We start from the raw sequence: 24,023 nt of genomic DNA on the forward strand, positions 1-24,023 counted from the left end.
TCAAAATCCATACGCCACTTATAGTTGGGAATGATGCAAAGTATGTGTCAGCAATGAACTTGGATAATCGCCCAAGGGTACCAGAGGGATATCCACTTGCAGTGGCTTTAATGTGTGTGTGTGTGCTTGTGGTTTTTGTTGTTTTGGGGTGTTTTTTCCTCCCTATCACCCTCCCGCTACACAAGGGACTGCCAGCTTTGACTCTACTCATATCCTGGGCTGGGGACAATGCTTTATCTAAGGTACTGTCCCATATTATAGGGTGTTTACCTGTAGCCCTGGCCCCTAGCTACTAAATGCTAGTAGCCCTCCACTCCCACCCCACTTGTGATAATAAAAAATGTGCCCAGATATTGCTCGGTATACCCTAGGGAAGAAAAAAAATAACACCCCCATTAAAAACACTGTTCTAGACTATAACTCCACATCCTGGTCATCCCTTTCACCCAGGGACTAGCCAAGTGCCTGGTATCTTATGTGCTCAAGAAATAAGAGATACCGTATTTACATTCCTGTTTTATTGGGGGATCACTTTATCAATTTTATAAATGTCTTATCATTATACTGTACACCTGAAACTAACAGAATATTAAATGTCAACTGGAAGTTAAAAACTTTTTAAATAAAATTTTAAAAAACTATTTAAATGCACAATGGGTTATATAATTCCCCCAGAAGGTGGAATTACTTCCTTATGGGTAATTCTCTTCATCTTGCGCACTGTTTACAAGTAGTCCGTGAGCAGTCTGAAGAGTATATGAGGCTGTGTCTGATCAAGACGAGCCCTGACCTGCAGTCACTCTCGCGGGACGTCTGTGGACCCTCACTCAGTCTGCATGACACATGTCAGGCTAACTCCCGGCACCTGGCAGCTGGACCTGCAGAAGGGCGTCCTCAGCTCTGCCCTGTCTGCAGACGTCTATCCCCACGTCATCAGCTACTGTTCTGACGTATCTGCCAACCAAGAGGCTTTACCACAGCCAGAGGATACAATACAATTTCCTTCACAACAGAGAATATTTGAAAAAAGAAACATAACCCTTTCCTACTCCGAATAAAAAGCTCAAGCAAATCAGACAACATGGATAAAAAAGAACATTCTCACTAAGAAGTTCCTTCTCTAATCCAAAACTGAAAGATGGGAGAGTACAAAGGGAAACGCAGTGACCTTGCTCTCACAGAGCAGTTCCCTGGGATATCCCAAATGATGACACACGGCTCCTCTTTTCAAATGATGAAAATGGGACTCCCGGCCATGCTCCCCAGGAATCCATTCAGCTTACCTCGTGAAACTCCTTCTCTTTTTCCTTGAGTTTCTGTTCCAGGGAACACCTGGCGCTTTCTGCATTTTGTCGCTGACAACTCAAATCTTCGGTCAGTTTTTTCAGTTTCTGTTCCAACGCTGTATACTGGCAACAAATAAAAAATGCAAAACAAAATCATTCAAGGAAATTAGTAATATATTTAAATAAGTCCCAAGTTCTGTTCAAGTTTAGCATTGTGTTTTGACATTTTTTTCCAGAAAAAGTTGTGTTTTAAACTATTGGCCATATACCAGAACCCCTATAATTATTTTAGTACACATAAAATTTGTATTTGGGGAAGTCACAAGGATCTAAAGCAGTGGTTCTCAACCTTTCTAATGCCGTGGCCCCACAATACAGTTCCTCATGTTGCAGTGACCCCAAACCAAAAAATAATTTTGGTGGCTACTTCATAACTGTAATTTTGCTACAGTTATGATTCAGAACGTAAATACCTGATATGCATTATGTATTTTCTGATGGCTTTAGGCGACCCCGCTGGGGTCGCAACCCACAGGTTAAGAACCGCTGATCTAAAGCCTTAGACCACTTAAATACTTCCTAATTTGCAATACTGAAAACAGGTATCAGTGTCTGAATAAAGATTCGTCTAACGTTTTGCTGCAAAGGTCTGAGGTTAAAATGCGGTGATGCTGTAAATTAGAGGTTGATAAATACAGTGTGTCTGTAAAGTCATGGTGCACTTTTGACAGGTCACAGGAAAGCAACAAAAGATAATAGAAATGTGAAATCTACACCAAATAAAAGGAAAACCCTCCCAGTTTCTGTAGGATGATGTGGCAGCATGTGCGCATGCGCAGATGATGATGTAACACCGTATATACAGCGGAGCAGCCCACGGCCATGCCAGTAGAGATGTGGACGGTACACAGGAAAGTTCAGTGTGTTCTGTGGCTCACTAAATTCAAATCCATGATCAAAGTGTAACATGAATATCGGCGCGTTTATAACAAAGCACCACCACATAGGAATAACATTACTCGGTGGGATAAGCAGTTGAAGGGAACCAGCAGTTTGGTGGAGAAACCCTGTTCTGGTAAGCCATCAGTCAGTGACGAGTCTGTAGAGGCTATACGGGATAGCTACCTAAGGAGCCCTAAAAAATATGTGCGTGAGCCCACATCAAACTGCATTGAATAGGTATGATACTGGGAGAGTTTTCCTTTTATTGGTGCAGATTTTACATTTCTATCATCTTGTGTTGCTTTCCTGTGACCGGTCAAAAGTGCACCATGACTTTACGGACACACTGTAGTCAGAGGGTTGCCATTACTCTCACAGGGTACCGTTTCAAGTGTAATAGATTTGGAGGGAAACTGTAATATTAAAACGCTCCTTTCCACAGTGCTTTCACATAGCCATTTTAAATTTTTGAAGGTTCACAGCACTTGAGACCATCATAGCTGGTTGTTAACCAAGCCGCCATGGACAATACAAAGAACCTTCTTTTGCCTCTTTACATGGCCAATCTCCCTTAAAATAAGTTTCTAATTTTTTTTTTAAATAATTTTATTTTTTTAATGGGGTGACATCAATAAATCAGGATACATATATTCAAAGATAACAAGTCCAGGGTATCATGTCGTTCAATTATGTTGCATACCCATCACCCAAAGTCAGATTGTCCTCTGTCACCTTCTATCTTGTTTTCTTTGTGCCCCTCCCCCTCCCCCTTTCCCTCTCCCATTCCCCGCTCCCCCTTTCTAATTTTTTTTTTTTTTCCTGTATTTCTCTGAAGCTGGAAACGGGGAGAGACAGCCAGACAGACTCCCACATGCGCCCAACCGGGATCCACCTGGCACGCCCACCAGGGGGCGATGCTCTGTTGCGACCAGAGCCACTCTAGCGCCCGGGGCAGAGGCCAAGGAGCCATCCCCAGCGCCCGGGCCATCTTTGCTCCAATGGAGCCTTAGCTGCGGGAGGGGAAGAGAGAGACAGAGAGGAAGGAGAGGGGGAGGGGTGGAGAAGCAGATGGGCACTTCTCCTGTGTGCCCTGGCCGGGAATCGAACCCGGGACTTCTGCACGCCAGGCCGACGCTCTACCACTGAGCCAACTGGCCAGGGCCCTCTAATTATTTTAACTACATCAAAACTTAGGATGCATTTCTAAAATTAAATGGGAATGAAATGGTCTTAAATCTTTCCATGCTAAAACCCATTCCTCTCTTCCCCACAATGTTCACATCCTCACACTGCCCCACAGAACACTCAGACAATCCAGGAAAGAATACAGACACTTCAAGTGGGTAGCGGAGAACTCCCTGTTCCAAAAGAAATGTGCCCCAAGTTGGCAAATCTCTCTACTAATGTACTTTTCTGAGACTCATCATAGTCTAATTTGTATCTTCTAAAAGTATTAGAAATTTAACAGAAAATTCAGAGGAAAAAAAATATTATGTAATTCATTGCTAGGAGATCAGTTAACCATCAATTATTAACTGAGCAAAGATAAAAAGAGTAATGCTGGTCATTAATAACTGAATGATTTTACAAATATCAGAACTTTAAAACTGCAAATTCAAAAGTAAATACTGAGCCAGTGGTTCAAATTAGTCCACTGCCTTGGACATTAAGATTTTTGTCATTATCCCTAATAGTTCTTGAATTTTTAAATTACCAAAGAAAAGTATTATAGAAATTATTTATAATAAATATGAACATAATAAATAATTTGCAAGCCCACTATATGTCAAGCACTGTGCTAGGTACTGGAGATACAGCAATAAATGATTCATATAAAAATCATTGACCGCATGTCCAAAATTTTGATTGTTTGACAACCTAAGGGAAAAAACCCACACAAGGTATTGTAGAGGAATGAACCCGTGGCACCCTCTGCTGGTCCTCCTTCAAACTGTAACTCATTCCATTAAAAAATCTCAGAATCAATAATTTTTTCTTACTAGAAACGGGTTAGAAAAATGCTTTCAAGAGGCGTTTATATTTTTTTTTTAATTTGTTAAATGATAATCTAATATTGATGATGCACAATCCGTGTAAAAACAGCTGATCACTAGGTGTCATGAATGTTCCATAATATTCTAAACCAGGGGTCCCCAAACTACGGCCCGTGGGCCGCATGCGGCCCCCTGAGGCCATTTATCCGGCCCCCACCGCACTTCCAGAAGGGGCACCTCTTTCATTGGTGGTCAGTGAGAGAAGCATAGTTCCCATTAAAATACTGGTCAGTTTGTTGATTTAAATTTACTTGTTCTTTATTTTAAATATTGTATTTGTTCCCGTTTTGTTTTTTTACTTTAAAATAAGATATGTGCAGTGTGCATAGGGATTTGTTCATAGTTTTTTTTTATAGTCCGGCCCTCCAACGGTCTGAGGGACAGTGAACTGGCCCCCTATGAAAAAAGTTTGGGGACCCCTGTTCTAAACTAGTGTCCAGAGCTCAAGTTCCTGCAAATATGTAGCACATGACCCTGGTTGGCATTCAGCGTGCTGGGCCTGAGTTTTTCCCCTGTAAAATGCGGGTGCTGAACTCCATTCAGCTTTGTACAAGCCCCAGCACCTGTTTCTACATGAGTTCAACAGCTTTGTGTCCCACATGGTTCATAAATACTTGGAAAAGAAGCATACTAGAAACAGCATATGTTCACTAAAGAGCATGGTACTCATTTTGGTTAAATATTGATTTTGGTAATTCAAATGGTAGATCAAAGAAGAGCGCAAACAATGCATAATTTGATCTCAGTGACATATTTGACAAGGTCATATCGTCCTTAGAGGCAAGACAGAGAAAGGCAGACTGAATTTTCAGTTAGGTGGAAGTCAGCCCATGGGAAAACGGAGTGCAGGAGGCAATGAACAAACACATCCTAAGAACCTGCTGGAGGCCTCACAGGAGGAAAGCCAGAGCCGTGTTCCCAGCACTCAGCACTGTCCCAAGCAAATACCTCCATTCATGATCTGCTGAGAAGAGGCTTCATCAGACATGTCAGATGGAGTGAGGACACAGTGATCTTGTCACACCAAAACCAACAACACAAAAAGTGACAGGATAGCCTGATCAGGCGGTGGCGCAATGGATAGAGCATCAGACTGGGATGCGGAGGATTTAGGTTCGAAACCCTGAGGTTGCCAGCTTGAGCATGGACTCATCTGGTTTGAGCGCAGACTCACCAGCTTGAGCAAGGGATCACTCACTCTGTTGTAGCCCCTCAGTCAAAGCACATATGAGAAAGCAATCAATGAACAACTATGTTGCAACGAAAAACTGATGATTGATGCTTCTCATCTCTCTGCGTTCCTCTCTGTCCCTATCTGTCCCTCTATCTCTCTCTCTGTCTGTCACACACACACACACTTTGTGACAGGATAAGTATATCTTTTCTATATAGGAAGCCCTGAGCTGGGAGAAATGCAACTGGAAATGAGCTTAACTGACAAGAACTCAATGTAACAATAACTAGTAATATTAATTTAAGCTCCCATGGGCCAAGCACAATGCTCAAGTCCTTAGGGAAATTACTCCAATCTTTTATAATAACCCTATGACACAGGCTTTATTAACACTGTTTAGGCAACTGAGGCTCAGAAGTCAATTCAATAGCTCCAAAAACAATACAACTGGGATGTGGCGGAGCCAGAATTCAAATCCAAGTCTTTCTAACTTAAAAACCAACTCAGACTGCCCAAAGAGAATATATATATGGACCAAGGCAGGCCATGGTCCCATTGGAACTCCACTTCACCTCATATATTTATATTTATACAACAGAAAGAGAAAAACCTCCAAACACAGAAAAAAAATAAATATTTCTAAATAATCCATCGGTCAAAAGAAAAAATTTTTAAATACATTAAACTGAATAAAAATTAAAATACAGAACTTAATAAAAATTAAAATCTGGCCTTGGCCGGTTGGCTGAGTGGTAGAGCGTCGGCCTGGCGTGCGGGGGGTCCCGGGTTCGATTCCCGGCCAGGGCACACAGGAGAAGCACTCATCTGCTTCTCCATCCCTTCCCCTCTCCTTCCTCTCTCTCTCTTCCCCTCCTGCAGCCGAGGCTCCACTGGAGCAGGGTTTGCCAGGGCGCTGGGGATGGCTCTGTGGCCTCTGCCTCAGGCGCTAGAATGGCTCTGATTGCGGCAGAGCGACGCCCCAAGATGGGCAGAACATCGCCCCCTGGTGGGCGTGCCGGGTGGATCCGGTCGGGCGCATGCGTGAATCTGTCTGCGTCCCCGTTTCCAGCTTCGAAAAAATACAAAAAAAAAAAAAAATACAGTATATCTAAGTTTGTACAACACAGTTAAAGCAACACTGAGAGATAAATTTATAGCATGAAATGTCTACATTAGAAAAGTTCTCAATCAATAACCTAAGCTCCCCACCTTAACAACCTAGAAAAAGAACAAAATAACCCAAAGCAAGAAGGAATTAATACAGTAAAAAAAAAAAAAAAAAAATCAATGAAATTGAAAACCGAAAACTAATAAAATCAAAGAAACAAAGAGCTCATTTGTTGGAAAGATCAATAAAAGAGCAACAAAATTGGCAAATCTCTAGCAAGACTGACCATGAAAAAAAAGAGAAAACACAAACATCAAAACCAAACAGAATATCACCTGACATATAGATGTCAAAGAATGATGAAATACTACAAGGAATTCTACAAACATAAATTTGACAATTTAGATGAAATGGACTAAAAACACAAACTATCCCAACTCACCCACTATAAAATAAGTAACTTTAATAGCCATATAACTATTTTTAAAATTGTTAAAACCCTCAAAAAAGGAACCCCAGGCCTTTATGGTTTCATGGAGAATTCTACCAAATAACATGCATTCTACACAATCTCTTCAAAATTAGAAGTTCATTTTACGAAGCTAACATTACCTCTGATACAAATACCAAATACCAAAGACAGTACAGAAAAAACAGCTGACCAATATCTCTCAAGAACAAAAAAATCCTTAACCAAGTATTAGCAAATATAAGAAATATGTAAAAACAATTATCCACCATGCCAAGTAGTGTTTATTCCAAGGATGCAAAGCTCATCCAAGTAGACTGCTAACAAAAGTTAGGGGATATTTTGTCGCTTCATTTGAAACTGAAGCGATAAAATATCCCCTAATTTTTGTGAGTATATTTAAAAGCAATCGACCTAATCAATCATATTAACATGGCCTTATTTCACAGACCTTCATATGAATCTACAATTATCTTAAGATGAAAATTAACTTTTTTAAAAAAGACACAGAAACAATCTGTCCCAGGAAGCAAACTGAAGATCTATGCTTATATACTAAGCTACTGCCTTAGAAATTTCTAGAGTTTATGAAAAGTGAATTCCTTAGGTCTAACAGGATTAAGTTTGCAAGGTTCTCAGTGATTCTGACAATGAGCCAAGTGTGGGCACCCAGGGCTAGAACACAAAAAGGAGGATGCCAGGAGCAAAGATCTCAGTGCATCAGGAGGTGAGGGAAGGAGCTCACAGATGAGGGGCGTGGCAAGAGGACTGGAAGAGAGAGGGTGCCAACCAGAAAGACTGGGCCCAGATAAAGATTCGGTCCAGAAGACATCCAGTAAGTAAGGCTGGTCCTAGAAGATTTCATTTTTCTCTACATTTGTCCCCATGTACCATACTATCTGTGACTTCTGTGTCGATGTTACAGGCCCCATCAGGACAAAGCTCCCCGGGCAATCATTTTTGCCTAATTCCTCCCTGCTCCATCTCCTGGTCTAGAACAGTGCTCAACATAGTAGGCAGTCTATAAATATTTGTGAAATGAGTCTGTGAACGAATGAATAATAGAAAAAAGACCAGAGAGATAGGCTGGGGCCAAAGCAACAACCACACCCCACCAAAACCCTCCAATAACATGCCTTAATTGGAGCTTTAGGAAATAATGGATATTGAATCCCAAGAGTAGATCAGTTACATTCTATCATAATTCCTAATGCACTTTGTCTCTTCAACAGGCCAGACACTGTGCCAGGTGCTGCATATTCATCATCTTTCTTCTTCACCCTGAGATGTAATAAACGACTTACTCGGGTCCCTTGACCAGGAAAACATGCGATCCAGGATTGACCTCTCTCTGATCTACCCCACTCTAAAAGAACTCACTCATTCAATGGCATCAATGCGCCTAGAATATATTATTGAAGTTCATTAAATCATGTATTTCATGAATGTGTTAAGTATGCTTTGCAAAGAACTGCATGAAGTGGCGACTTAACTCACGGAAAGTCCAGTACCTTGGCGTACGCCTGGTCATACTGCGCCGTCGTTCTCACCAGTTCATCCCTACTTTTATTCAGAACTTTCTCTTTTTCATTTAATTCCACTTTTGCTTTCTCCAGTTGGAGCTGCAGTTCCTGCCATTTATTCACTTGGCCTTTCATTTCCTTTTCTTGTCCTTGCAGACGTAGTTCCAACTCCCCAATCTTGCTCCTTAGCTCTAAAATCAAAAAACCCACACTTCAATTAACATATACTTTCCACAAAATATTTACCACTCAATTCAGAATACATTGTTTATGTTACTCTGCTCTGAAATCTTTGATGAGACAAACCCAAGTCAATTCACATTAAACACAGAAGCTACTATTTGAACTGGATCTCATTTCACTGTTTAACCTCAAGTTATTTATACTCAAATATCCTACAGAAGCAGGGGAAACAAATTTTCTCATTATCACAAAGAAACTTGAAAAAGAAAATGCTTTTCTAAAATCGTGAATATTGTCTGATCAAAGCTGCAATAAGTACAACACTTATTAACCCTTATTTAAATGACCAGTTGGTTTGACACACTGGCAGACTAGTATTTGTTTTGTGCCCATATCCATGCAAATCAATGATAAGCAGTGAAAACTTCACCCTCCCCTATTATCAGGTAGCTTTACCTCCAGTAAAGATCAAGACAGTGTGAGCCTCCTATACTGCCAAAATCAACAGTAATCTTTTCTCATCCCCTCCCCCAAATATACACAATATTGGTTCCAATGGCATTGGCAGTGTGACAGCTCTCACCAGTGAACACTGACGGTGATTTTCAATATATCATAGCACTGGAAACCATCACAGTCTGCAGCAGGCTCCAATACACCACCTGGTCCCCTTGGCTGCCAGCGGCGGCATGGGTCGGCAGCCAAGGTTACAGGTTTGCTCCCATATGGACAAGCTGGCAGCGCACGGCAGGGCTTTCGGCTGACACATGCCACACCTATGGCCAAAGCTGGCCAGGATGCAGGCTTGTTTCACGGGGCACAAAAGGAGCCAGATGAAAAGTGTGGGGAGTGTCAACTGTAACCAACCTACTCACCCTGCTTCTGGAAAGGCAAGTCAAAGCTATTCATCCTGCTTTTGAAGGCTTCAGGGTCCCGGCTTTTTAGTACAAATAAAGGCATGCTCCAAAATTCTGGTATCTTTTCTCATTATCGAAAAGACATCATATCATCAGACTGGGATGTGGAACACTGATGTGTCCAACAAAACACATGAACACTTTCTAGGACTAAAAATATCTGGAATCACCTCTAAAATTACCTCAGGAAAATTTAAACTTTCTCTGCTCAAAATGTTACCTTGATTCTGGCCTTTTAATTGTTCCAAAAGAGAAGAATTGCTAGAATTATCACAGAAGCTACTATTAGCATCTCTTCTCCCTGCTTTCAAAATTGATCCACTTGGAGTCACTTCTTGTTCCCCAGGGAAGTGAGATGCAGAAAAACCTCTCCTAACTGGAGTTTGTAGAGCATCAGAATGACGACTGGGGGTCTTTTCTTGTTGCCATGAGAACACAGAGGACGAGGAATGGTGTCGGGCAATGTCCCGGTGATTCATGGTATTCTGTGCAATAGCCTGGCTCGCTTTCTGTAAAGATAGAAACACTTTAAAGCCATTGAGAAATTATAATATTTAAGAACAACTTATTTTCAAATAGAACATAAAGCCATGCCAAGAGATTAGCATTTCCACTGGGTACCAAGAAAGAACATTCATCAATTCAACGGAACCACTAAGTCCCAATATCCAGTGAGATTTTTGAATTGTCAGATTTCAGCATTGAAAGGTTAAACCGGTACTACTGAGGCCCAACCTATTTCACAAGAGCTCAGAGTTTGTATTTATCTACATCCTTCAATACTACATTCAACGCATGAGCATTCACTACCATTTTGAATTCTGAAACTTTATTTTCCTTTGCCTGCCCTTGATCACCCCCTCCCTCCCCCTACAGCTTTGCACAGAGGATCAAAATTCACTGTCAAACTACAAAACCCTTTTAAGAATCTCACTTTCCACTATACCACTCTGCCCAAAAATGTCCTATTTGGTATTTCATGTTATCTAATATACATTTATGGAATCTTTAATGCTTTGAATTCTTTTATTCCTCTCTCCGCCTCCATTCTGACAAACAAATACAGACATGGCTATAGACGCTGGTTTTTTTTTTTGGTTTTTTTTTGTGAGACAAGAGAGACAGAGAGAGGGACAGACAGACAGGAATGGAGAGAGATGAGAAGCATCAATTCTTTGTTGTGGCACCTTAGTTGTTCATTGATTGCTTTCTCATATGTGCCTTGACCGTGGGGCTACAGGAGACCGAGTGACCCCTTGCTCAAGCCAGCGATCTTGGGTTCAAGCTGGTGAGCCTTGCTCAAACCAGATGAGCCCGTGCTCAAGCTGGTGACCTTGGGGTCTCGAACCTGGGTCCTCTGCGTCCTAGTCAAACGCTCCATCCACTGCGCCACCGCCTGGTCAGGCTATGCTTCATTTTTTACAGCAGGTGTTTTTCTTGCTGCAGGGAGAGGTTTAATGTTTGTGGAGACTCACATTGCTCCCCCAAATTACTCTGGGCATCAAGGTCAGGGGCAGAATTTGTAGGAATGACTAAACTGGATAAGGCAGCACATGGTAATTCTAGGACACACCAGAGAATTACTGTCTCATTTTTATTCATCATGATAAGCAATGCCATGGTCATATATAAAAGTTCTGGTGAGACTCCAAAACAAGAATTAAAGGCACAAAAAAGAATTAAAATTGTTAAATCTCTAATACATACTTTGATCCTCAATATTTAAGGTAGCTACTTATAAATTCAGTTGTCAATTGTTTGTGAAATTGTGCCATGTTAACAAATTCTTATGTCTACTGGAAATATATCATTAAGTGCCAAGATGGCTTTTTAAAGCAATTATCATGTGAGCAAAAATGGTAAAAGAAAACTCCGTAGACACCAGATAGTACTTTAAGAGTCAGTCCCAATACTAGAAGCAGCGGTTTATAAGATGTGCCTTTTATTTTGTTGACCATAAGCAAATCTCTTTATCTACCTGTCTCTACTCATTTTCACCTATCAGAATGGAATTTAAAACCCTTGTTGGCAACTAACTTAAAAAAATTGGGGAGATTACTGAAAACATTCTCCTCTGAAATAAATGCTTCATAAATAAGGATCCTCAAAGCCCCGCGTCCCTGGTAGCAGTCACCACAGTCCATCAGAAGAACGGAATACGAAGCAGCTTCCCCCAGGTGACAAAGCCAGGAGTGTCAGGAATGACTCTGGTCCCCCTCTCCAAGCGTGGTTCTTACCATTAGATCTTAACAGGGAAATAAATATATTGCTCCAGCTTCCATGGAATTCGGGGAATACTTAATATTTAGGGGTGAATTAATCTGTTTTTTTCCCTCTTTACCTATTTTTAAATGAAAAAACATCCTAACTGAAGAGCCAGGAACTTGACATCCTCTGTGTAAGAGCAACGTGCCAGCCCCACGGAGAGCAGGTGGCCTGGCCCTGCTCCAGCCTACACGACACAGTCCCTCCTGGACCGCACACGCCGTGCTACGCCCGCCATTCACTTACCTTCGCCTGCAAGGCTTTCACCTCGGCCTCTAATCTTTTCCGTTCTTCAACTTCTTTATTATATTTTTCTTTTAGATCTTCGTATTTGGAACCTAAACACAGACAAGAAGATGGCATTTTACTTTGATAACTGATGTCATGAAGGAATTCACACATCAATAATAATTACAATAGGTAGTTCAGAAATCAGTATCTTAGTACACCAGAAAGAACAATTTAGTTAGGGCTACAGCTAATGATCAAATAACTCAAATATCGAAAATCCATGGAAACACAGCTATTTTGAATATTCTGAAATTGAATTATTTTTGAAACACACCACAGAGGGATAAAGGGAAATGTGTAAGCCAGCTATGAAGTCTGCTGACCTGAATGTGTTTCTGAAGAAATTTAGAAAAAGCTAGCAGTAGTAAAGACACTGACGTCATTAAGGTCCCTGAAAATGGCTACCAGAAATTTAATTAATGATGGGATGCACTTTCATAACACATGAGCTAATTTTTTAAATATCAGTAAAAGAAATGTTTTAAGTGAAAAGTATAAAGACTTATTAACCTGATAGTATAGTTTAACACATGCACAAATGTATATGTTACAGAAAGTTGTTCAGATCAGAGACTGAATTCATTTCTTTGGCAGAATTAAAATCTCAATAAAAGAACTATAAATGAAGGGAAAAAATCCTTACCGCTATAATACTGACTTGGTGTTAGCGGAGTTGTAAAAATCTTTTGTGGTGTATTGCATGTATTCAGAGACGCATCTGCAGACTGTGCAGCTAGCTGGCTTCTTTCAAGGTCAGATTTACACCTGTTAGATAAGGACACGAGAAGACGCCAAATGAGAGCAACAGCTACAGAGTACCAATACCATACATTCCCAGAGAGGAACAAGCTTACAAAACCCATCCTCTAAGAATTCTTACCACTTCAGGCCCTGGCCGGTTGGCTCAGCGGTAGAGCGTCGGCCTAGCGTGCGGAGGACCCGGGTTCGATTCCCGGCCAGGGCACATAGGAGAAGCGCCCATTTGCTTCTCCACCCCTCCGCCGCGCCTTCCTCTCTGTCTCTCTCTTCCCCTCCCGCAGCCAAGGCTCCATTGGAGCAAAGATGGCCCGGGCGCTGGGGATGGCTCTGTGGCCTCTGCCTCAGGCGCTAGAGTGGCTCTGGTCGCAACATGGCGACACCCAGGAGGGTCGCAACATGGCGACGCCCAGGATGGGCAGAGCATCGCCCCCTGGTGGGCAGAGCGTCGCCCCCTGGTGGGCGTGCCGGGTGGATCCCGGTCGGGCGCATGCGGGAGTCTGTCTGACTGTCTCTCCCTGTTTCCAGCTTCAGAAAAATGCAAAAAAAAAAAAAAAAAAAGAATTCTTACCACTTCAGTTACCCAACAGACAGTTAATAAGAACTGATTTGCCTGACTGGGCGGTGGCGCAGTGGATAGAGCATCAGACTACGATGAGGAGACCTAGGTTCGAGACCCCCAAGGTCGCCAGCTTGAGCGAGGGCTCATCTGGTTTGAGCAAAAGCTCACCAGCTTGACCCCAAGGTTGCTGGCTCAAGCAAGGGGTTACTCGGTCTGCTGAAGGCCCACGGTCAAGGCACATATGAGAAGGCCATCTATGAACAACTAAGGTGTTGCAATGCACAACAAAAAACTAATGATTGATGCTTCTCATCTCTCCGCTCCTGTCTGTTCTGTTCCTGTCTATCTCTCTCTCTGACTCACTCTGTCTCTGTAAAAAATAAAAATAAATAAATAAATAAATAAATAAATGATTTGTGTGACATAAATTCAGGCCCGTCTTCAAAGGAACTCAGTCTAGTTAGGGAAACAGAAATATAAACCAATAATTACAATGTTATAATATAAGATCCATAATACCCACAGCAGTACAGGAAGAGTTCGGAAGTTGGGGATATATCCCCAGTAAATTTATAATCCAATCCAAAGAAAGACACAGGAAACAAAGGAAAAAACTGAACTTCAGGAACATAGGAAAAAAGTTATATCTATGAAGCTTGGGCTGAAATCACCAAACTGGATGACATTATATACACACACATACACACACACACACATTAAGTCATGACAAAAGCACAGACTTGATGTATGTACCATGCACTTTCTGATCTTTAAAACATAAAAAAATCAAGTTAATATAATGCATAAATAAATGGCTGGAAACAGTTACAAAGAAACTTAAGTTCTGAACACCTTTCAGAATCAAAAACCCTAAGTTATAAGAGGATTCAGTTCTTCCAAGTCTTTGCTATCTTTGATTTTAGCTTAACACAGAAATATTACAAACACCCTATTAGAATGGGTGCCCTAGCTCCTCCAGCCCCAAATTCAATTTGGGAAGAAGCAATGTATGAGGTGAAAATGACTACTCAACAAATAAAATCATCACATGTGAACTCACAGAAGGTAACAGCACTGTCCAATAAAAATGTTCTATTAACATGCCACATTTCAAGTGCTCAATAGTCACGTGTAGCCAGTGACTACTACACAGGACAGTGGGAGGTCACACCTTACCCTTCTTTCCCTATCCTTTCACAAAAAAAGTTCATTTATTTTAAATATTAAATCAAACTATACCCTATTATTTTTATAAACCTTTGTCTCTCTTTTCTTTTGGGGAAAAACAACACAAACCACCACCACCAAAAAAAAGCACTTAATTAAGCTGTTGTCAAATAATAGGTTTAATTATATGAGACTGCCAATATTCAAGTTTTTGATTAACATTTCAAATGTTTCAACCTAATTTGTTCAGGATATTCCCGAAACATAATCCATAGCCACTGATGAAGGAAATAAATTATTGTATCACAGAGTAACAGTGTCTGGCACATGAAGCTTAACACACATATACTGAATGAGTAAGTGAGCGACCATGTAATGAACTTATATATCATAGTTCCAAGCTATGCAGTGATAGGACTGAAGTATTCAAGAATCAATTTTCCTTAGATCATTGTTTTTTCCACTGGAAAAAAATATATTGCAATGTCTAATAACTACATCATTAAAGGAAGAGATAAATGCAGCTGATGAATACACACTCAGACACCTGTAGAAATACCATTCCCAAAAAATTACCTTTTAAGTTCCTGTTCTAGTTTTTCTATTTGTTTTTTGCTTGAACTCAGCTGTCCTTCTTGGAAATTCACTTGTGACTCCTTGACCTGAAGTTCGTGAGCAATCTTCTGCTTTGCCTTCTCCAGATTTTCACAGGTTTCCATCAAGCTCTGGTTCTCCCTTTTCAGGTTTGTACCCTCAGTTTTTTCATTCTCAACCTAGAGGGGATTGTTCAAAAGGAAAGAGGTGAATTACTTCATAAATTTACCAAATCTTCTTTGTAAATCTGAGCTTAACACACACTGACAACGAACTTTCTTTCTTTCTTTTTTTTTTTGTATTTTTCTGAAGTTGGAAATAGGGAGGCAGTCAGACAGACTCCCACATGCTCCCGACCGGGATCCACCCGGCATGCCCACCAGGTGGCGACGCTCCGCCCATCTGGGGCATTACTCTGTTGCAACCAGAGCCATTCTAGCACCTGAGGCAGAGGTCATAGAGCCATCCTCAGCGCCCGGGCCAACTTTGCTCCAATGGAGCCTTGGCTGCAGGAGGGGAAGAGAGAGGCAGAGAGGAAGGAGAGGGGGAGGGGTGGAGAAGCAGATGGGCGCTTCTCCTGTGTGCCCTGGCCGGGAATTGAACCTGGGACTCCTGCACGCCAGGCCAACACTCTACCACTGAGCCAACCAGCCAGGGCCTGACAACGAACTTTCTAAGACAGGTCTGTAATAATCCAGATGTCAACCTTTGCAGGTATTTAAATGACCTCACTCTAGAGAGAAAAGTTCTACAAAGTCACATATTATATTATCTTTGGTCAGGATTACACATACCCATCCTAGAAAGAGAGGCTTTAGCATGCTTTTAAGAGTTAAAAAAAAAAACAGCTTGACTTGTGGTGGCACAGTGGATAAAATGTCGACCTGGAATGCTAAAGTCACCAGTTTAAAACCCCGAGCTTGCCCAGTCAAGGCACATACAAGAAGCAACTACTACAAGTTTATGCTTCCCGCTCCTCCCTCCCTTATCTCTTCCTCTCTCTAAAATCAATAAAGTCTTAAAAAATAATAATTAAAAAACAAAAATCATCCCTATGAATCTTCCTTAGCAATTCATTTTCACGTTTGACTGCTCAAGCCAGTTATTGTAAGAAAATGAAAAATTCTCCCACCAGCAAAAACACTTTAGACGCAGTGACTGTATCACTACTTTGTTGATGAATGAAGAAGTAAGAAAGAAGTACTATTTAAGTCTTCATTTACTAATCTTGAAAGAGATGAGACCCTGGAATATCAAGGCGAAAGCCCGCTCTCAAAATGTGACAGCCAGCCCTGGCCGGTTGGCTCAGTGGTAGAGCGTCGGCCTGGCGTGCAGAAGTCCTGGGTTCGATTCCCAGCCAGGGCACACAGGAGAAGCGCCCATCTGCTTCTCCACCCCTCCCCCTCTCCTTCCTCTCTGTCTCTCTCTTCCCCTCCCGCAGCCAAGGCTCCATTGGAGCAAAGATGGGCCGGGTGCTGGGGATGGCTCCTTGGCCTCTGCCCCAGGCACTAGAGTGGCTCTGGTTGCAACAGAGCGTCGCCCCCTGGTGGGCGTGCCGGGTGGATCCCGGTCAGGCGCATGTGGGAGTCTGTCTGACTGTCTCTGCCCGTTTCCAGCTTCAGAAAAATACAAAAAAAAAAAAAATATGACAGCCACTTGGACCACAGGATTCTATCCTGTCCCCGCTAAATATCAGCAAAGCAGAAACGAGGACAGAGAATGGAGAAAACGGGGTAATTAAAATTGAAATGACTCATAAAGAAAGGTAGGAGAGGCCTGACCTGTGGTGGCGCAGTGGAATAAAGCGTCAACCTGGAAATGCTGAGGTTGCCGGTTCGAAACCCTGGCTTCCCTGGTCAAGGCACATATGGGAGTTGATGCTTCCAGCTCCTCCCCCCTTCTCTCTCTCTGTCTCTCCTCTCTCTCTCTCTCTTTCTCCCTCTCCTCTCTAAAATGAATAAAGTAAAAAAAAAAAAAAGAAAGGTAGGAGGGGTCATGACCACCTAAAGATAGCAAAATCACTTTTCTCTTAAATTGAACAGGCCAAGATGAGATCACTCATCGGAGGAATGAGTGAACAGCGGCAAACACCCGTGCTGAGAGGTACCTTCTGTTTCTGCTTCTGCAGTGCAGCCTCCAGAGTTTCCAGCTGAAACTGCCTTTGCTGCCTTTCTTTCTTCAGCTTGTCCAGTTGTCCTTCAAGCTCCTGAATTTTCTGAAGAGCTCTTGTGGGCAGGCCTTCCTTCCATTCTTCCAAAGCCCAGCTCATTTTGCTCCCCTTTCCTCGTTTTTCAAATATTTCTAAATAAACTGAATAGAATAACCAGACTGTTGGTATACTACAGCAATTGGAAACTTAGTCTCAAGGACTAGCGTCTACAGAACCAGCTCTAAGAATCAAGTGTGAAACCTTCCCATTTCAAAAGATACCGATCTTCCTCATCCTCTGAAAGGTGAGGACCAACATGTTTGGCGTCCCTTGCTTTCTGATTTTATTTCTCATTTCTGATTTCTTAAATGGCTACCTGCTTTCCTACTGCTCAGTTTGTTTCCATTAAAGAAAATAGGAATATTTTGCCTTATATAAGGTTTGGGGTGAAATAGGTCCTATAAGAAAATCAAAGGCACAAGTTATTTTGTCCATGTTCTCCTTTCCCCTCTTCACATCATTAATTCCCACTGCCTCTTCGTCCCTTGTCCTCTGGGAGATTCACAATCTGTTTGTATTTCCTGTTCCTAGTCTCTCGTGACATAGGTACCCCCTCACCTTCCAAGTAGTCCTCATTTGTTGAACTAATGCACGAAATGAGCAAAGCTGTTACTGCATACTAGTACTAGAATCTCTGCAAAAGGCAGTGAAGTCAGACCTTGACCAGGAAACAGGTTTATAAACAGCAGCAGGGATTCAAATCACAGCCCAGTCACCTCCAAGATATGTGATCTTGGACATGTTATTTACCTGCTCTGTGCTTTGGTTTCCTCTTTTGCAAAATGGGGGTAATGATGGTGGCCACTTCCTAAAGTCTTAGAACACTTTTTCATTTCTGTATTTCAGCCTATGGTACCAAGACGGAAGTGGTCTACCTTAACCTCCTTCTCAGTCACTTCTTCGGAAATTTAAATCAGCTGGGAGAATAAGCATGGCATTTACTCTTAATTCATTAGCCTTTAGCGCTTAAGTGGAAAAAAAAAAAAAGCTTCATTTTCTAGTTATTTTGGCAACGGGATGAGAATATTTTTTGTGAAGTCAAGTCCGCAACCATTTTAATGTTTTGTTTCAATCAGCTTTATCAATGAAAATTTTTTATCAGAAAAACTAATAAGTAGTTGAAAGTACTAAGAATGATTTTTAAAAAGATATTCAATAGCTAAAAGAGAAAAGCAGAGGTCTGGGAAAACTGAGATATCCAGCTTTGGAAAGCTGTGTTTTCTCTGCTGGTTTAAATTTTTTGCTTCCAGTTCCTTGAAAACAGTATCTTAAACTCCACTCCCATTTGGCCAAAAAACTCCTGAAGGGAGTCTCAAGCCTCTCTACCAACAAAGGACAATTTTACACAGTCGCAAAAACTCTGTCCATTCCAATCTAGCTTGCTCATTCCGGGCTAGGGGGCCTACCCCAGAGGCACACACTATAACTGACCTCAACAATTCTACCAGTCACTGAAATCCATAGATCAAGGCGCCATCGCCAACAAAATATATCAAAAGGAGCAATTCAGAAAGATAACGGAGATGAGGGAAATAAGAAAGAAGACTGGCAAATTGGATGCTTTTCCATTTCTAAATCTAAGATAGAGCTATGAGGAAGTGGTTAAAGCAATAATCAGACCCAAGCTCATTCTGATTAGAGCAGATATGGACTGATTACGGCATCATGAAACTGTATGAAGCCCCTGGATAAAAAGAAGCATAAAAATATGTAAACCTCAAAAGTTATAAGGGGCAAAACATGTGGGGAGGGGCAGTGGCGTGAAGAAAAGCTCTAGAAGTTAAGGTTCCTACAAAGAGGATTTGCAGGACTGTGGTCCTTTCCGAAAATGTTCTTTCTGTCTCAGATATGTGGGGAGGTCATTCTTCATGCCCGGATCGCTCAACCCCGTAAAATGCCCGAGGGACCTCTCGTGTGTCGTGTACTCGTCCGACGCAGCGCTGCAGGCCCCTGGCTACGCTTCCCGTTATCAGGATCCCCCCTCTCCACCGAGAGGTCCGAGTTCCCGCCTACGGTGCTACCGCGGGGCCCGAGAATGAAAACCGCCTGCTCCTTGGGACCAAGCTCCAGGACAGGACTCCAGACACCTATTTCTGGGTCCTGATAACACAGCCGAGCCAGGCGCACAGGTGCGTTCAAATAAAGTGAAAGGCAACAGAAACACTCTGGCGAGACTAACAGGCACACCAACCCGCCGCCGCTGCCCAGACCAAAACCCACGCTCGTATCTAACCCGTGTGACCAAGGACCCACGTCCACATTATCAAATAGGGGCCACTGGTTCCTGCTTTCGGAAATACCTGCTGAACCTCAATTCTTTTACCTTAAAGAGTTGGAAACTGACCCCCTCCCCAAAATGCGAGTCACGGCCCGGCAGGGTCTCGGGACACTAGCGCGAGCACAGCTTTAGCCGGACCAGGTGGGAGGGGCGGTCGCTGCACCCGCAGGCCCCGGGAGCGCCATCCCCTAGGCCTCCCTTACCAGTCTCCTCCCAAAAGGCCAGCGGCTCTTCCACGCCCGCCGCGGTAGCCGGGACCCACGCAGGACGCTCACCTTGCCATCCGGAGAGGAAAAACAACCCCTCCAAGACTTGGGTTCCGGTACAGCCTCTGCGGCTCGGAGCCCAGATTCCAACTCAAACTGCCCGCGGCCGCCACCCGTTTTCGATTCGCCGGCTTCCGACCGAAGTCGCCTCTTAGCCTATTGGTTGCTGTAAGCAGCGGTGGGCCAATCCGCATTCACGCACTCGGACCGCCGCCTTTCATTGGTCCTTTCGGATGGATTTAAAAATCAAGCCCTCACAACGTGAGACGCTGGCTCCTGAGTTACCGAGCTTTTATTGTTGTTGTTGTTGGGGTGGGCTGTGAGGGCCGAGGACCACGTGCTTTTGCTGGAGGAAGTTTCGAACTGCTTTTTTAGCAAAAACCGGGGAATGGGGCCGCTGATTAGGAGGGTGTGGTCTATCGCCAACAGCCAGTGGAAGAGTGCTTTCTGGTGAAAATACTTAATACTGCACAGACATTTCTACTTACATATTAAATGTGTAATTTATGGCATAGATACTTGCTGTGCTTGCCATGCATTCTTCATCGGATGTCATTCTTAACAATTCTTCTAGGTACCTATTACTTTATTTAAAAGTTAACTGGGGATAGCCTGACCTGTGGTGGCACAGTGGATAAAGTGTCGACCTGGAAATGCTGAGGTCGCCAGTTCGAAACCCTGGGCTTGCCTGGTCAAGGCACATATGGGGGTTGATGCTTCCTGCTCCTCCCCCTTCTCTCTCTCTGTCTCTCCTCTCTCTCTCTCTCTCTCTCTCTCTCTCTCTCTCTCTCTCTCTCTCTCTGTCTCTCCCTCTCCTCTCTAAAATGAATAAATTAAAAAAAAAAAAAAAGTTAACTGGGGATAAAGCATTGACCTGGGAACACTGAGGTCGCCAGTTCAAAACCCTGCACTTGTCTGGTCAAGGCATATATGGGAGTTGATGCTTCCTGCCCCTCCCCCTTTCTCCCTCTCTTTCCTCTCTAAAATGAATAAATAAATAAATAAATAAAAGTTAACTGGGCCTTGGCTGGGTAGCTCGGTTAGAGCATCTTCACACTTAGTTCCATCTCTGGTCTGGGCACATATAAGAATCAATGAATGCATAAATAAGTGGAACAACAACTCTCTCCATCATCTCCCTCTCTCTCCCTTCCTCCCCCCTTCCTTTCTAAAATTAATCAAAAAAGTTTTTATGGAAATAAATAAATAAAAGTTAACTGAGGTATATAGAAGCTATGTAATTTGAAATAGAACATGCAGGACCTCTTAACTATTGTCCTCTATTGATAGTATTCTAAAGATTGATCTGGAACATTTGTTAGCTAGGATTCCACAGGAGGACGGTGTAGCCAGAAGAATCTTTAAAACGATATATGCTCTTTTTTATGAAGCTCACTCTCTTGACTATATTTATGTACTTGTTTTATTTCCTTATTCAACTAAAAAAAACTTCTAAAGGCAGTTACAAAACAATGAATTGTTAAATTAATATATCTCTGAGCTTTTGTGCTCCTCAATAGATTCTAGACTCTGTAAATTTCTCTTTCCTAGACAGATGCCTTTTTCCTTTCATTGAAATTCTGCTCCTTCAGCCTGACCAGGCGGTGGCGCAGTGGATTGAGCATCAGACTGGAATGCGGAAGGACCAAAGTTCAAGACCCCAAGGTCGCCAGCTTGAGCACGGGCTCATTTGGCTTGAGCAAAAAGCTCACCAGCTTGGACCCACGGTTGCTGGCTTGAGCAAGGCGTTACTTGGTCTGCTGAAGGCCCATGGTCAAGACACATATGAGAGAGCAATCAATGAACAGTTAAGGTGTTGCAACAAAAAACTGATGACTGATGCTTCTCATCTCTCTCCGTTCCCATCTGTCTGTCCCTATCTATCCCTCTCTTATAAATAAAAAATTAAAATAAATAAAAAAAGGAAATTCTCCTTCAGAGCCCAATTCAAACACCACTTTCTTCATAAAACCACCTATTCTCCCCCACCTCTTAGAAATAATTATTTCCTAGAAATATAATGCTTACACATTATATTTATATCTATGTCTGGCTCCTCCACCAGGCTCAAAAATTCCTATAGAGTAAAATGTATTTTAATTCATCCTGTGTCTCAAGTAACTCCCTATACTTTGCACATAGTAATTTTTAAAAAGACCATCTTGGAAAGTAAAACTACCGCCTGACCAGGCGGTGGTGCAGTGGATAGAGCATCAGACTGGGATGCCAAAGACCCAGGTTCGAGACCCCAAGGTCGCCAGCTTGAGTGCGGGCTCATTTGGCTTGAGCAAAAAGCTCACCAGCTTGGACCCAAGGTCACTGGCTGGAGCAAGGGGTTGCTTGGTCTGCTGAAGGCCCACGGTCAAGGCACATATGAGAAAGCAATCAATGAACAACTAAGGTGTCGCAATGCGCAATGAAAAACTAATGATTGATGCTTCTCATCTCTCTGTTTCTGTCTGTCTGTCCCTGTCTGACTCTCTCTCTGTCTCTGTAAAAAAAAAAAAAAAAAAAAAGCCCTGGCCAGTTGGCTCAGTGGTAGAGTGTCGGCCTGGTGTGCAGGAGTCCCGGGTTCGATTCCCGGCCAGGGCACACAGGAGAAGCGCCCATCTGCTTCTCCACCCCTCCCCCTCTCCTTCCTCTCTGTCTCTCTCTTCCCCTCCCACAGCCAAGGCTCCATTGGAGCAAAGTTGGCCCGGGCCCTGAGAATGGCTCTGTAGCCTCTGCCTCCGATGCTAGAATGGCTCTGGTTGCAACAGAGCGACGCCCCAGATGGGCAGAGTGGATCCCGGTTGGGCGCATGCGGGAGTCTGTCTGACTGCCTCCCCTTTTCCAACTTCAGGAAAAAAAAAAAAAAGTAAAACTACCATCTAGATCAGGGGTCTCAAACTCGCGGCCCGCCGAACAATTTTGTGTGGCCCGCAGACTAATCCACGAAGTTCAAAATATTTTGGATAAAATTAAGTAAGCCTAGGGGCCTACTTGTATTTTTCATTTCTCTAGCATCCTAGCTAGATATTAGCTTAGTTAACAGCAGTTGTGATGCGAACTACAGTTTCTGGTCGTTTTGTGACACTGAGTAAACTGCATGTACGATTGTGCTTGTTGTACTGATTTTTTTTGTTTTCAACTGCAGTGAGAAAAGTGTTGCGTAACAGTTGCCTTTTGTAGACCTAGTGCTGCCTGCTGAACGGCTGTGATCTTGCTCTGCGGCCCACATGCTGAGTTGAGTTTGAGACCCCTGATCTAGATAAAAGTCTTGTTCTCCATTATACTTGAACACCCAAAGAAAGGAAAGGGAGCAGGTAGAGCTAAAGAACTTTTATTGGACACTACCAGGGTCAGTCTAGTATCTGGTCATTCTGAAATTGGAACCAAAATGCTGACTCCAATACTAATTATAATTCCATTGCTCCACAGGGTAATTATTTAACTATTTGTTAAAAGCTGCCTGCCCTGGCCGGGTTGGCTCAGCGGTAGAGCGTCGGCCTAGCGTGCGGAGGACCCGGGTTCGATTCCCGGCCAGGGCACACAGGAGAAGCGCCCATTTGCTTCTCCACCCCTCCGCCGCGCTTTCCTCTCTGTCTCTCTCTTCCCCTCCCGCAGCCAAGGCTCCATTGGAGCAAAGATGGCCCGGGCGCTGGGGATGGCTCTGTGGCCTCCGCCCCAGGCGCTACAGTGGCTCTGGTCGCAACATGGCGACGCCCAGGATGGGCAGAGCATCGCCCCCTGGTGGGCAGAGCGTCGCCCCTGGTGGGCGTGCCGGGTGGATCCCGGTCGGGCGCATGCGGGAGTCTGTCTGACTGTCTCTCCCTGTTTCCAGCTTCATAAAAATGAAAAAAGAAAAAAAAAAAAAAAAAAAAAAAGCTGCCTAAGGAAAATAAAAATAGACATGTAAAAGGGGGTTTTCAAAGTTTAGGTGAGAAATTAACATTTACTATTCATGCATGCATTGATTTAGCAGATTATCTATTGAGTG

The 24,023-nt window shown here is 43.0% G+C and overlaps 1 protein-coding gene across 1 annotated transcript in view; it reads right to left on the reverse strand.

Moving 5' to 3' along the window:
• Window positions 1–20,174, reverse strand: part of CENPF (centromere protein F) — a 58,298-nt gene extending 38,124 nt beyond the window's left edge. The window contains exons 1-8 of the mRNA XM_066261366.1: window positions 20,054–20,174; window positions 17,399–17,601; window positions 15,274–15,470; window positions 12,856–12,977; window positions 12,168–12,259; window positions 9,877–10,165; window positions 8,545–8,747; window positions 1,284–1,409 (exon numbers count right to left, since the gene is read on the reverse strand). Coding sequence (XP_066117463.1) covers window positions 1,284–1,409; window positions 8,545–8,747; window positions 9,877–10,165; window positions 12,168–12,259; window positions 12,856–12,977; window positions 15,274–15,470; window positions 17,399–17,560 — 1,191 coding nt within the window. The 5' untranslated portion in view covers window positions 17,561–17,601; window positions 20,054–20,174. The remainder of the gene's footprint in view (window positions 1–1,283; window positions 1,410–8,544; window positions 8,748–9,876; window positions 10,166–12,167; window positions 12,260–12,855; window positions 12,978–15,273; window positions 15,471–17,398; window positions 17,602–20,053) is intronic.
• Window positions 20,175–24,023: the final 3,849 nt, after the last annotated feature.

The sequence above is a fragment of the Saccopteryx bilineata genome, chromosome 2 (genome assembly GCF_036850765.1).
Source record: "Saccopteryx bilineata isolate mSacBil1 chromosome 2, mSacBil1_pri_phased_curated, whole genome shotgun sequence".
In the NCBI taxonomy this organism is placed as follows: domain Eukaryota; kingdom Metazoa; phylum Chordata; class Mammalia; order Chiroptera; family Emballonuridae; genus Saccopteryx; species Saccopteryx bilineata.